The following is a 12562-nucleotide window of genomic DNA, read 5'->3' as shown; positions in this document are numbered from 1 at the left end:
CTTCTGCGGTTTGAGACGCGCATTGTAGGTGTATATCCGTCTGTCGAGCTCGTTTCGGTTTGAACCCGTGCCTGCTTTGCCTCCGCAGTTTCAGACGGTGGGTCGCGTTCGGCGTTTTGTACGATCCCAAGCAGCACATTATTCCTAACTTCACTCCGCAGTAGTGCCACGCACAATATGGCGGTGACGCCTGCGCCTTCACTACGCAGTAGTGCCACTCACAATATGGCGGCAACGCCTGCGCCTTCCGTATCATGTCGGGTTTTACCATGCTGTGTAGATGCCTTTGCCTTTCGTACTTTCCCGCGCCTTCCGACGCGCGATGTAGGCGCCTGCACCTTCCGGGTCTGCCTCCGCTGTGTGGTGTGGACGTTTAACTGTCATTTTTTCTGCTTTTATATTCTGTATCTCGCTGTGCATGTGTTTCATGCCTATAGGTTTTTTTGAAGCTGTTGCATTCCAGTTTTCATCATCTGTAACCTGCTCTCCATGTGTTTGGCCCCGTTCTTTAACCTCTTAATGACGTTTTACTTTGTTTCCTACTCTGTTTTTTATTTCTGACCTCGCTTTATCCTGCTTGCGGCATGTCAGACGGTTCGTAGTCTCTCCTGTTTCGCTCTGGGGCGGGGGGGCTTTGTGTGGCGCCTGCGCACTATGTCTCCCGCGTCCACGGGCAGGTCCCTGCGTCCATATCTGGTTTACCATTCTCGGTTAGTAATATGGATACTTTTTCATTCACTTTCTATATATGAGCTTATAAAAGGATTAGGGCAAATCTATTTTATGTAAATAGTAGTTTGAACTGGGATATTAACATTGAAGTGTACTACAGTTTATATACAATGTATGCATATATATGAAGGTTTATGAACTGTATGTTTATGTGTATGCAATTTCCCTGGCTGGTCCAAAATGATAACATTGGTTCATGAGCTCAATGTTGAAGTAGTCTGATGAGGCAGGTTAACAGATGGGCCTTGAATGCTTCACTACTCTTCAAACTGGGTGTGCTGCAGGCAGAAACAGAGAATTGTTAGTTTGGTGGGTCATCTTTGACTCCATCCCTTGTGTATACCTGTGTTCATATCAAGGAAGAGACAAGTATTTCTCCTTTCTTGTAACAATGAAGAATACACTTTATATATAAGTGTTATATATATTGTAACAACAAGACAATACAACATTAATGGGTTGGGGCACCTAGCATCAAACCCCAAGTAACTTTATAAAAAATAAATAAAAAAAAGTTTGAGTTAAACGCAATTTGAGTCTTTTTCAGACCTGAGTCCTCTTAAGTGACTAACTAAGATGGTGGCTCCTTTGGTTATGATGTGTGTGGGGAGAAAGAGGCAGGTCTAGGTGGGCAGACCCTGGAAGTGACTTTGGAGAAGAGAGGTCAGTCTTCCATTCTGCAGAGGAAGAGAGGCCATTCTCGTACAGTGCCAACCCATTACTATCAATGAAGCACTTAAATTGTTTCCTATATGCATGCAAGTAACTATATATAAGAATAATATACAATCAAAAATTATACACATTTTGGGGATTAGTATTTATGGAAATACTTATTTTCTTCTCTCTAATACATACCATTTGTTCTTTTTAGTTTATTTTGTATCTATTGGTTTCTTTCACTATTAACAGTAACTTGAAGCATGGGGGGGAAATTGGCCTAAATTAATAGGGCCAGGTTTTGGTCAGGTCTAGAACAGTTATCTCATTCTTATTTTTGGCTAAGAATTTAGTACCTCATTCTCAAGGTAGGATAAGTTATCTTGCATCAGAAATTGATTATAATCTCTATATATATAAAATCCAATGTCTGTCTGTCTGTATGTCTGTCTGCTTTTCACGAGAGAACTACTTAATGGATTTAGATCGGGTTTTTTTCTACAATTAGCTTGAACATTCCAGTTGATTTTGCAACTTCTCTCATTGGGCTATGTATCATACTTCACTTGCAGTACCGATTTATTTGTGCGAATCCAAGAGACATGCAGAGGGCCGAGGGGAGCGGGGCAGGGCCCTCGAGAGAACTACTTAACGGATTTAGATTTTTTTCTACAATTTGCTTGAATATTCTGGTCGATTTTGCGACTTCTCTCATTGTGCTAAGATTAATAGTTTGCATGCAGGAGCGATATATTCGTGCTAATCCGAGACAGAGGCTGCGGGCCAAGGGAAGGGGGAAGCGTGACGTCAGGAGTAGGGTTCCGGGTAGGGCCCTCCTCACTGTCTCGTTTCACTACTAAGGGGGCGGAGCCAGAGGGTACAGCTAGTGTATTATATTTGAATGAGAAAAAAATATCTAACAAAAGAAAGAAAATACCATGTCATGTCACTTTCTAACCTGCTTAATCAAGACCAGGGTTGTGGACTGTGCTGGAAACCATCCCAGCTAGCACAGAGCACAAGACAGGAACAAACCCTAGCAAGGTCACCAGTCCATCGCAGGGAAGAAAATATGTTGTAAGATAATAGAAACAATGTTTGCGTATATACAATACATGTACAATTTGTGTCACTTCTTTCTGAACTACCATTGAAAAAGATTTAATTTCTGAAGGTTAGATGCACTTTTTTCTGTTGCATTGTTTTATTTTTCATTGCAGGATTCAACTGCTTGTCGTACCAAGTGCAGTGAGTTAGCAAGATTATTATTCATTTCATTAAACATTGTTATGGTAATGTCTGTATTTAACTGTTTTATTGCCATTTCATCAACCCCAGTCACTCTGCTTACAGTTTTAGTCATGCATTGCAGTTTAATGTTATTTTGATTATGCAGGTTTTTGAAAACACTGATCAGACCGTAAAACGGAACATTCCCCAAAATAACACAAACTGTAGAAATTACTAAAACAGTTAACATGGAAGTTTATGCAAGAATAACAGGGTAGCCTTGTGTTTGCATCCCGGATCCTCCAAGCATGGAGAGCGCTTTGAGTAGTGAGAAAGGCACAATATAAATGTAAAGAATTATTATTTGCCACAACCAGGCGACACTCTCAAATGTTCATTAGCCTAGATTTCTAGGTTTCTGAGTAAGGTAATTTTCCATTTAAATTTGAGATATTTTGCAATATCACCATATGGTGGATGGCCACATAATGACCCTTCATAATGGGGAGACAACACATACAGTTCATTATCTCCCCCGGAGCACTAAATGGCAGCCTCCCTGGGTTACAGCAGCACCTCGGACTCCCACAGGGCAACATGGGAGTTGGAGTTTGGTGCTCTATGGGTTCCACCAGGGTGTGCTGCAGGGGCTGCAAAGCACTACTATGCTGGGCTTCTGCCTTACTTTGAAGTATTTCCAGATCATTCTAATGGGCCACCTGGTGTGCTCCTGGGTGTGGCATGAAAGGAGCCCACCACCACTGCTCCAGGAGCCAAAGTCAGGAGGAGGGGGATGATGAAGCTTGCCAGGAGGAGTGGAGGCAAATGAGAGAAAGGAAGAAGAAGAAAAGAAAATGCATCATTGCTGTCCTTTGTGCTTGTGTACTGTGCTGCAGGTGAGAAACAAAAATGAAGTGTTTCCCACTGGAAAATAAAAACGTGTGTTTCTGAACTTGTGTCTGTGTTGGGTCAGGAGGGCTGAACGCCCCCTGCAGGCCACACACCACTATACTTTAAAAAAATGAAGGAGGCAGCAATGCCACTTGGCACTTATCTGTATACCAAACATAAAGTAATGGGAACACCACAATAGTTACTGGTTAAAGGATATTAGGGGTGACACTCAAACCTCATTATAAGAAAGTTGCATAACATCAAAATAATGTAATCTACTGTCGAATTCTACCAGCTTCTCAGTCAGTAGTTGCAGCTTGACAGTACTGAAATGATGCTAAAATCTAGAAATAAAATCTCAAACATAAGTTGTGCTTAACCCAAACATTCCAAGTGTAATTTGGTATTACTAACAGGACATTTTCAACATTCTAAAATGCCTGGTTTTGGTCTGAAGCGGGTGTAAGGGTATAGTGTCTGGTAGTTTTTTTTTTTGTTTGTTTTTTTTAATATATACTGTATATATAAAATCAAACCAAAATTACTAGTGTAGCTTTTTAACACACTTTGACCTGTCGCTGTGTTGAGTCCAGTGACTTCAGTTGTGTACAAAAAGATGCACTTGACCTGTATCAGTATGTTCTTTGCACTCAGCCAAAATATTTCTGTCTAACACATTTATAAATTAAGCATAAACCAAATCCACTGTCTTCTTGCTAGATGTGTTTATTTTACACAAGGGGAAACAAAGTAGCAATGATATTACCAGATAAGGAAAGAAAAAAATGCTACTGGCACTTGGGAACAGACAGCGCCTGAGAAAATACTTGCGTTAAGCAGACTGGCACTGCAATGAGTCATACGTTTTAAAAACAAATTGAAAGACTTGACATCAAGAAGGGCAGCGAATTGTTTCATGAAGAGCGCCCAGTGTTCCAGTTGGACACTATTAACTCGCTGGAGACTGTGCTTGTTTATGCATGCAGCCATGTTCGAGATGCACAGCTGTTGTTGACCACAGTGTTACTGGCCAGCAGCTCTGCAAATTCCTCAGGCAACCTTTCTAACATTGGCTGCTCGCGGCTTAGAGAAAGTAATTTTGAAAAGACTTACATCAGCAGTTTGAGCTGCAGAAACAAGCATGGAGTACGTTTAAGTGACAATAACAATAAAATATGCATAATCTCTGCTCTCCATAAGGCATTGCCTCTTTGACAGTAGCTGTAGATTTTTGTTACGAACACAAAGTGACTCAATTTCTTTTTTCATTTGGAGTGCTCCTCTGACTAGAACATCACACTTTCATCCATGTTTGATGCCACTTACTGCAGGAAAGCCTAGTGCAAGGCAAAAAACACTGTGGATGACAAGCATGTCCAACATACAGCACACTCGCACAAACTGCCATGCCTAGTCATATTGGTGTGCATAACACACACATACTATGGGACTAGAATTTCTAGGGGAAACCCCACATGAGCCTGGGGAAAACACGAACACTGGCTAAGTTTTGCAACAGCAACACAAACCATGTCACCACACCCTTTTACGGACCTGAAGAACAAGAGACCAGCCACCCAGGAAAGGCAAACACATAAGAGAAAGAAAGCGTGAGAACATGCACTAAAATAGATATTTTGAGGTAAAGCTGGGCTCACCATATGCCTCTTCACAAGTACAAAACACATCAGATAATCTCATGTTGTGTTGCAGCACTTAGGCTTCTGGCTGGTATTTATATATCTGTGCTGTATGTGTGGTTCTAGACCCTGGGAATTCTTTCATTACTCCATTAATTTCTAGCATACGTGGAGTTGGACGGGGTGTAGGTGTGAGAAGCACATTTAGAAGACTTCCATTCATCCATTAGTCAATACCTCCTTAACTCAATTTTAGTGCTGAAGGAAGCTGAAACCTGTCTTGGGAACACCAGGTGCAAGACATAAAACAGAACATTCCCATACATCCACACCACAGATGAACCCAAAATACAAGTCTTTGTGAAGTATGAGCGTGCCTAGAGAGAAAGCCTTCCAGACATGAGAAGAATTTGTAACCTGCACCCTTGGAGATGTGAGGCAACAGCACTTAACCACTGCCAACACTATGCCACCTGAAGCAAAAAATAGCTGAATGGAAATAATCATAAGCAATACGGACTTAAATCCTAAAAATAGAAGTAATGCATTTCAATCTGATTTGCCTTTCTTGAGCAAAGCTGGGCACAACATAATGAAAGATTTCTATAAAAACTACACTTTTTACAATTCACATTGTTGCTGCCTTGTACACTATTGATGGGATGGATTCCAGCTTCTCTGAGGGTAAAGAGGGTCTGAAAGATGGATGAACTATACATGAAAACTGGACCTGCATTTTTTTTTTTTTTTTAAACAAGAAACCAAATAAAGCTGATCATGACTGGGTTGATTTGCTCAAGAGCATAATGGCAGCATCAATGTAATATTGATCTACTGCTCCATGTGATAAAAATGTATTAATTAGGTACAGCTCAGCTTTCCAATACAAGAGCAAACACTATTCTGCACATTTGCCACAGACAGTTTGACTGCTCTGTAATTCTGATTATTTTGAGGATATTTATTAAAATGTCCAGCACCATTATGCAAACTACCTTTGATGCACTTGTTAGTCAAAGCTGAAACAAAATAAACATATATTAGCAATTACAAGCAACTTTTCAGGTTTACGTTTTGGAAATTTTAATTACATGTGTTATGTCTAGTTACCATTAGTTGACCCGATTTCAGTATTAAAAGTGTCAATTTTTAAAAATCAAGAACACAGTAACAAAAAGGTACAAAAAACCCAAGACTAGCAGCTAAAAAGACTCATCTTAAAACATGTGCCTTTCCTCTGAAGTATTAGTAAAAGATATTTTGTCTTTTTCTCAATTAATAGAAAAATTTAAATTGGCATTTTATATAACACATTGATTTTATTGTGTTCAAGTTCTTCAGGGAGGCATCTTCAGTGACCTTCATTCAAGTTAGTGTAACAAATGTATAATTCATACTAAAACAGCAGAATTTACATTGGCCAGAAATCTGACCCAGAGATATTAAACACTGTGCATTCTAGAAATAAAAAAATTGGATGGAAAAGCTCCATCAACATACACAACTCCTCTGCAGAGAACTTCTCAAAAGACACATTACTGAAAATGAAAGTGAATTACCCAGGTGCACCAATCTCAGATTTTACTGAAATTTCTGTATGCTTAACCAGACTATAGTAAGTTATGGCCAATAAGTTTTTTACACATCAAGAAAAAAAAAAAAAAAAAAAACTTAAATCAGTATCACGGGTCTGCAAAGAAAAATTAGTGTGAAATGATCAAATAGGCAAATGGTATTGACACACTCTTGTCTACACGCAAACTATTGCCTTCATTTAATCTCCTTCCAGTATCAAATTATGCTTATCTATTGTGTACTCGAGACTTCATATAAAATCCAGCAATATCCACCTGCAACATATATAAAAAAAAAAAGGAAGGCTACATTTGTGTAAACTCAGGTATATTTATTGCAATGTTCAGACAGTATCAATACAGTAAAGTCAACATGTCAGTTACAAGGATACATTATGGCAAGAAGTTACCCAAGTTTCAAAGTTACAAGTGCTAACAAGACATTGTGCCAACAGACTTGCTGGTTTGTAACGAAGACGTCTTTGGTAGCTATTTTTTACTGGTGAAAGTGTCGATCCATTAACCTTGGGCTTACTTAACTTGTGATCCATGACAGTCTATCTGCGAAGTCCCTGAATGCCACACCCAAATGGACCAACACATCTGTTTACTTCTTGAATGCGATAGGGGGGTCCTCCTAATTTGACACAGAGCTGCCCAGTCTTTTGCATGATTTACAATGATGCATTTGTACTTCTTGTGTAGAACATTGTGAATGCACAATTCAAATTGTTGTGCAAATTAAAAAACATACTTTAGCATAGTTCCACTTTGTACAAATTTACACAATTATGCAAATCTGTAAGTTTCTTCCCCATAAAATGTACACCACCTAGAAGTTGCTTCTTGATTGGAATTTGTAATTCCCAAAGCAACATAACCCAAAGTATACAAAAGCAAGTTTTTTTTCTTTTAATATCACAAGTAGTCACTTCAGCTGACCATTATCAGTCTTTTAGAGTTTTCTGAACTTTTCACTGAAGTTTAATCTGCTTACACACATTAAAAAAAAGACCAATGTTACTAAAGGAACAGTCACATCATGTGAAGCTCCAGATTTCTCAAGTAGGAAAAGTGGTATCTTCCAGGATATCCATTCTCTTAAATAAAACTGTCTTCCCTGGAGGATCAATTTCCTTGGCTTGCTTCCGGGAGGCAGAAGAGAAGAACATCCCTGGCGTCTTGGCTCCATACTCTCGGCCAGCTCTCGCTTATCCACTTTGTCTCTTATCCAGAGGCAAGATATGAGTAGTGCCCAGCACGGGGCTCTTCGCTGTCCCATTGCTTGTGGCTTGGATTGTATGTTACACAGAAAACAGGCTTAAGCCATTGGAATGTCTTTCTTCATGTGTACAACCATCTCATTTGTAGTTATTCCACAATTCAAAAGGAGGTTAATTTCTGCACAGTCTCGTGGCTCTGCCCACCCCAAGACAGAGCCACTTATACAGCAGAGCCACCAGTGATGGGAGACGCCTGCGTTTCTGACACTAGTGGTTGATCCTCCAGGAACATGGGGACATCCGAGGGCAAGCGAGACTGGAACTTTTCCAGTTGCTCAGGGCTTGCAAGATTCTTAAGGAGGCTGTTTTCCCTCTCCAGCTGCGAGTTCTTTTCTGCCAATTCTTTGATCTGTTCTTTGAGAATTTCCACCTCCTCCCTGACTGCATACATTAGGTGGTTCTTTACGAGGTCCTAAAGCAGGGAAAAAAAGCACACTATAAATATTCATCTAAATTTGTCTCCAGACACAAAGTTTCCATCTACTGGCCTCACCAACCCCGTGTTCTCAGGAAAGAAATGGTGCTTCCTGTCACCGCCCATTTCAACTTCCCCAGACATCAGGATATTTTTTTTTTTTCGTTTTTGTGGCAGGGTGTTCTGCTTTCTATTTGTCTGTTTTACAGCAAAACTGCCTTTGTTAATATTAACAGATTAAATGCAATCCCATGCTGCTGCTGTGCTCCCTTTTCAACAGCCTGATGTATTCATCGGTTCAGTGACCTTTAGAGGAGTCTCAATTCTGAGTTCTGTCTAGTGCAAAGTCTAAGCCTTGCCACACACCTGCCAAGTTTACTTCTCACTATATTCACCATACAATCAGAGCCAATAATCTAGGTGTTATCATATGCCTGGAAAACAAAATTCAGGCGGTGAAATGAACTCTCAGGCGGTGAAATGAACTCCGGATTGCAAAAATTAGGATAATCTGTCTCATACACAGTATAGGAGGTCTGTATATGCCACATACATTTGAATTAACGGACATTACTACAGCAAAATCTGCTTACTAAACAAAAATGTATTGAAACATTTACCATTTAAAACTTACTGGAAATATTCACCAACTTTTTCAAATCTACCCTTTTAAAACTATGCAGTGTATGCTCCCATTTACAGTCCTGCTTTACTATATATAAGGCAAACAAATCGTGCAACTCAAAACAACATCACTGACTAAAGGCATGCAGTTTTGAAAAAATCTGTTAACCTGCTATACTGATTATAGTCTGATTTACTTGCACCAGCAATTCCTACCACCTTAACACCTTACACTTACTATATATTCTAATACATGTCTCAAACATTCTAATACGTGCATTGTAGATATGCACAACTGATCATCTTTAGTGACATTCTGCAGATTTTAAACATTGTGGACACCTTGGTTAAAATTACAACACTTGGTTTAAAATATTACCTATGTGCATCTACACTGCCCTACTCAACACAATGTAATGAACAAAATAAAATTACAACACTTGGTTTAAAATATTACCTATGTGCATCTACACTGCCCTACTCAACACAATGTAATGAACAAAATGAAACTCACCATTGCTTGTTCTATCCCTTAACACCTTACACTTACTATATATTCTAATACATGTCTCAAACATTCTAATACGTGCATTGTAGATATGCACAACTGATCATCTTTAGTGACATTCTGCAGATTTTAAACATTGTGGACACCTTGGTTAAAATTACAACACTTGGTTTAAAATATTTTCTATGTGCATCTACACTGCCCTACTCAACACAATGTAATGAACAAAATGAAACTCACCATTGCTTGTTCTATCTTGTTGTCAATTGCCACAACGCTAGCACCAGAGGCACTGGGGGGAAGAAAAGGAAAACTATGATTACAAAAAGTTCACGACTAGAAAACCGATTGTGGCGTTACATGGAGCCGAGCGGAGAGCCGTCTGAAGCATCTCAACTGCAGCGTTCCTCCCGCCCCTCCCCCAGCACGGTTGTGCGGTTTGATTTCATCAGCAGCAGCCTCGGTAACACTGCACTCTTTACATCTCCAATATTCAAAAAAATAAACCAACAAAAAAAATATACACCTAATGTAATAATTATAAGGGATCTGAAAAACAAACCCCTCATTCCTTTAAATTTGCTCGGAGATTGGGAATTCCCCTTTCACCAACCAGTCCCAGCCAGATCAAACCGGGATAAACCTGCCCAAGTCTGTAGCAGAACAAGGAAAATCCCCAGCCTCGACAATCAACCCCCCCCCCCCCCCCCCATCCCCCGCTTTGAGCAAGGTGATATTGCAATTTCAAACTTTTCCACCTCTTTTTTTATCAATTCTTAATAAAAAAAACATTCTTCTCTGTCACTTGCATACATAAGGTTAGCAAAGCACACGTTGTCCACAAAAGACGTCTGCTTGGATCGCCCTGCACGCCATCGTTTTTCTCCCCCAAAGCATGCCGAATTCTGTTTTTTTACATATAAAAGATAGGACTTAAAAAATTCCCGCTCTAACAAAACACACTACGCAGCTTTCCCAACGATGTGTTAAATGCACGCCAGCGGTGTTAAATCTTTGCAAGCAACAAACAGAAACGTGAGACGCACGCTCATATTTACCTGTTATCGAGCTTTACCGACACCACATCGCCTCCCAGCAATGATGAAAAAAACGAAATCGAAAAGTTGTGAAGCTGATAAACAGCAACCTCCATGGGGCTTTTAAACATTTCCGTGCTCATATTAAGGATGAGACCCGTTTGCAGGATGCTATTCGCCACTTTGGCAGCCGTGAGAGAGACGTGTCTTGGGTAACTGAGCGGTAGCCCTCGGCAACAACTAACGCGTCTCGAGCTAAGTGCTTGCGTGCCAAGAGTAGCGACTGTGCGGCTTGTGTGGTGAGTCTATTTCTGAGACGCTGGCTTCTTATACTCGGGCTGCTGACGTCACATCACGCTCAACTACGCCAGCATAAATTATTCTAATCACCAGTTTGGCACCGATTCACCCTGCCCCCTCCCTGAACCCTGAATTAGAACAATAAACAGCGACCTGGCGTCTGCTGCAGACACTGAGCCGCAGTGCCTGAGCCTTCAGGTAGGCAAGCGAGTTCACCAGCACTGCAACGCCATCAACCAACTCTGCCTTTATATGCATATACATACAGTATATATTAAGGGAAAAAACGGTAAAGAGTGGAGCAGGTGTGTGCTGTTCCCAATTTTGTGCAAACCGAAATGGCTAGAAGTCGTCATCCTTGCACTCTCCTTTGGTATTTTTACCAGAACGACCGAAATGCGTGCACACAAGTAGGAGAATGCGCGATTTAGAGGCTATCGTTATCCTGTACAGGTTTCAGTCTCACGCCTGCAAGTTGTATACAAATATCAAATTATTCTTACATGTGCCCCTACACATTTTAATAAATGTCAGACATCTTTGTTTTTGCAGATTTGTGAAATTCACTGTAATCCGTGTTTGTACTGGAAAACATAAATGTGCATTGAGGTGCCGTGTGGGATTCCTTATCGTTGAGTGATCACGACGATTTCACTCACGATCAATAATAAAGCTGCTTTAGTAAAACTCGTGAAGTTATGTACGTTTAAATATTGACTTTAAAATAAATGTATACAACGTTAATGCACGAGATTTATTTTGCAAGAAAAAAGCATGTAGTCCGTTATTCAACTTGCAAAAAATACACCAATGCTGACAGTGTAGCTACAGGCAATGTTCCAGTCTTGAACTTCAAGACAAACAAAACCGCAAGAATAAAGTCTCCGTATGAATGCCAAAAAATATAGCACTGTATTTAATTACCGTATGCTTTGCACATTTATTAACGGGTTAGTTTGATCAATAAACCTACCGTCTTACCTCCTTTGTTGGCAGTTCAATCTAACGTTATAAGTGTTAAGTGTATGCCGCATATAACATCAGAATTATGTCCGACTTGTTTTTGCAAAGCGTACATGCTGTCCTTGAGGAGTTCCAGCAAAAAAGCCCGAGGCAGCAATGCGTAAAAGTTTTCATAGCCTGACCCCTAGTGGTGGCAATGTATAAATACAGATTTTAAAGCCTGAAATCTTAGCGCGCTGTTGCATCAACCTGGAGAGCTATAAACTAGATTTTGCTGAGCTATACTCTTTCTGAGGTGATATTGTTTATTTTAGTACATCGTTCTATGCATTTCATGAGTTGGACACATTTGAATTTCGAAGTCTATCTATCTATCTATCTATCTATCTATCTATCTATCTATCTATCTATCTATCTATCTATCTATCTATCTATCTATCTATCTATCTATCTATCTATCATGCCAAATTTCTCAAAGGACACTGTATACAAAGTATTCACATATAAATGGTGGAATTTCTTGATCCTTTATTTATGAACGATTTATTATTAATTATTTTATTGTCATTTAAACCAATACAAACATCAATTTTACTCTCATTTTACATTTTAATCTGATTATGGAGGACTAAATTAAAGGATTTATTATTATTATTATTATTATTATTATTGGAGAATACATTGTAACTCAGAATAAAAAAA

General features: G+C 39.7%; 1 protein-coding gene and 1 long non-coding RNA gene across 3 annotated transcripts in view; both read right to left on the bottom strand.

The window, feature by feature from the left end:
* Positions 1-7041: 7041 nt before the first annotated feature.
* Positions 7042-12562, bottom strand: part of tsc22d3 (TSC22 domain family, member 3) — a 174548-nt gene continuing 169027 nt past the window's right edge. Inside the window, exons 1-3 of one of the 2 annotated variants that reach the window (XM_028816080.2) lie at positions 10619-11073; positions 9801-9852; positions 7042-8425 (exon numbers count right to left, since the gene is read on the bottom strand). In XM_028816080.2, the coding sequence (XP_028671913.1) occupies positions 8174-8425; positions 9801-9852; positions 10619-10740 (426 nt within the window). In that variant the 5' untranslated portion in view covers positions 10741-11073 and the 3' untranslated portion in view covers positions 7042-8173. Of the gene's footprint in view, positions 8426-9800; positions 9853-10618; positions 11074-12562 lie in introns of those variants that run through there. The other variant, XM_028816079.2, reaches the window with a different exon arrangement.
* LOC127529891 (uncharacterized) lies at positions 9234-9794 on the bottom strand. Its single transcript, XR_007936496.1, has 2 exons — positions 9510-9794; positions 9234-9431 (listed from the first exon to the last, which is right to left on the bottom strand). It is a non-coding gene; the product is annotated as an uncharacterized LOC127529891 (long non-coding RNA).

This window comes from Erpetoichthys calabaricus, chromosome 12 (genome assembly GCF_900747795.2).
Source record: "Erpetoichthys calabaricus chromosome 12, fErpCal1.3, whole genome shotgun sequence".
Classification (NCBI taxonomy): domain Eukaryota; kingdom Metazoa; phylum Chordata; class Cladistia; order Polypteriformes; family Polypteridae; genus Erpetoichthys; species Erpetoichthys calabaricus.
The sequence above is the reverse complement of the archived record's forward strand: the minus strand, read 5'-3'. Positions and strand labels throughout refer to the sequence as shown.